At 49.3% G+C, this 933-nt stretch overlaps 2 protein-coding genes across 2 annotated transcripts in view; one reads left to right on the top strand and one right to left on the bottom strand.

Annotated features, from left to right (window-relative positions):
- T265_08940 (hypothetical protein) overlaps window positions 1–933 on the bottom strand; it is a gene marked incomplete at both ends in the record, with an annotated part of 19,598 nt that overhangs the window by 12,938 nt on the left and 5,727 nt on the right. The window contains one exon of the mRNA XM_009174883.1: window positions 14–151. Within this exon, the coding sequence (XP_009173147.1) occupies window positions 14–151 (138 nt within the window). The remainder of the gene's footprint in view (window positions 1–13; window positions 152–933) is intronic.
- T265_08942 (hypothetical protein) overlaps window positions 1–933 on the top strand; it is a gene marked incomplete at both ends in the record, with an annotated part of 34,354 nt that overhangs the window by 31,939 nt on the left and 1,482 nt on the right. The window lies entirely within an intron of this gene.

The raw sequence follows: 933 nt of genomic DNA, 5'->3' as shown, positions 1-933 counted from the left end.
CCCGTGCTTCGACCCCCGACTTCTGCCTCTCGACTCCCCTTGTCTAGGCTTGGGCAACCTGGCAGTATCCGATCCCTCGTGCTTCCTTCTGGTGGCATGGCAGTTAGGCACCGAAAGGGTGCTACGGCTGAACGATTTTTTCCGTGACAACCTTCAGATAATACTTAATGATAAACTTTCAGCTGTAATACACTGTCGGTACCTAGCCACTATGCCACCCGGAGAAAGCACGAGAGCTGAGGAACTGCCAGATTACCAAAGCCTAGACAGGAGCAGTCGGACCCTGAGGTTAGGTTCGAACCATGGACTTTCGGTTAAGTATGTTCGAGATGCTTTCTCGAGGTCAGTCCTTAAAAAAACTTCAAAAATGGTGCCCAGTCGATCGAGGCTGTTTACGGACGTCAGAAAATTTGAAATCGCTAGGTGCATAGCTACCTGTCAGTCGGTAGGGAGTACAGGCACTCGCTGGTTGCTCAAGCAGTCGAAGCTAGATTGGTACCATGGATTCTCCGTAGCCGGTAGCTTGCATCCCACTTCCATCCTGTGCGAGTTAGGAAACGAATTGGACAACGCATCGAAGGTCTGCTGTTTTTAGACAGGGAATTGTTTATTACACAGCGAATCATGCCGCTCTCAGCTGGACAGTTTAAACGTCTGCTCGCGGCAATAGCTCGAGAATTTAAGCATGTTTAGCATGGATTAACTCAGTATTCCTTCTGTCCACCCATACCCCTATTTTCTAGCCTTGTTAAGCTAGCCTGGCATAAACTTTCCCAACCGATCATTTTGTGTCTTTATGCTGTTCTTGCAGATTCACTGTTCCGAACACAATTACTCTCGTCTCATAGTGATGGGCCGTTTGCCGGATGTAGGCTTTTTGGGGCCTACTCCTGTCGCACGAACACTGGGCGTCTCGATGTATGCATCTGGCCG

The sequence above is a fragment of the Opisthorchis viverrini genome (genome assembly GCF_000715545.1).
Source record: "Opisthorchis viverrini unplaced genomic scaffold opera_v5_248, whole genome shotgun sequence".
Taxonomy (NCBI): domain Eukaryota; kingdom Metazoa; phylum Platyhelminthes; class Trematoda; order Opisthorchiida; family Opisthorchiidae; genus Opisthorchis; species Opisthorchis viverrini.
The sequence above is the reverse complement of the archived record's forward strand: the minus strand, read 5'-3'. Positions and strand labels throughout refer to the sequence as shown.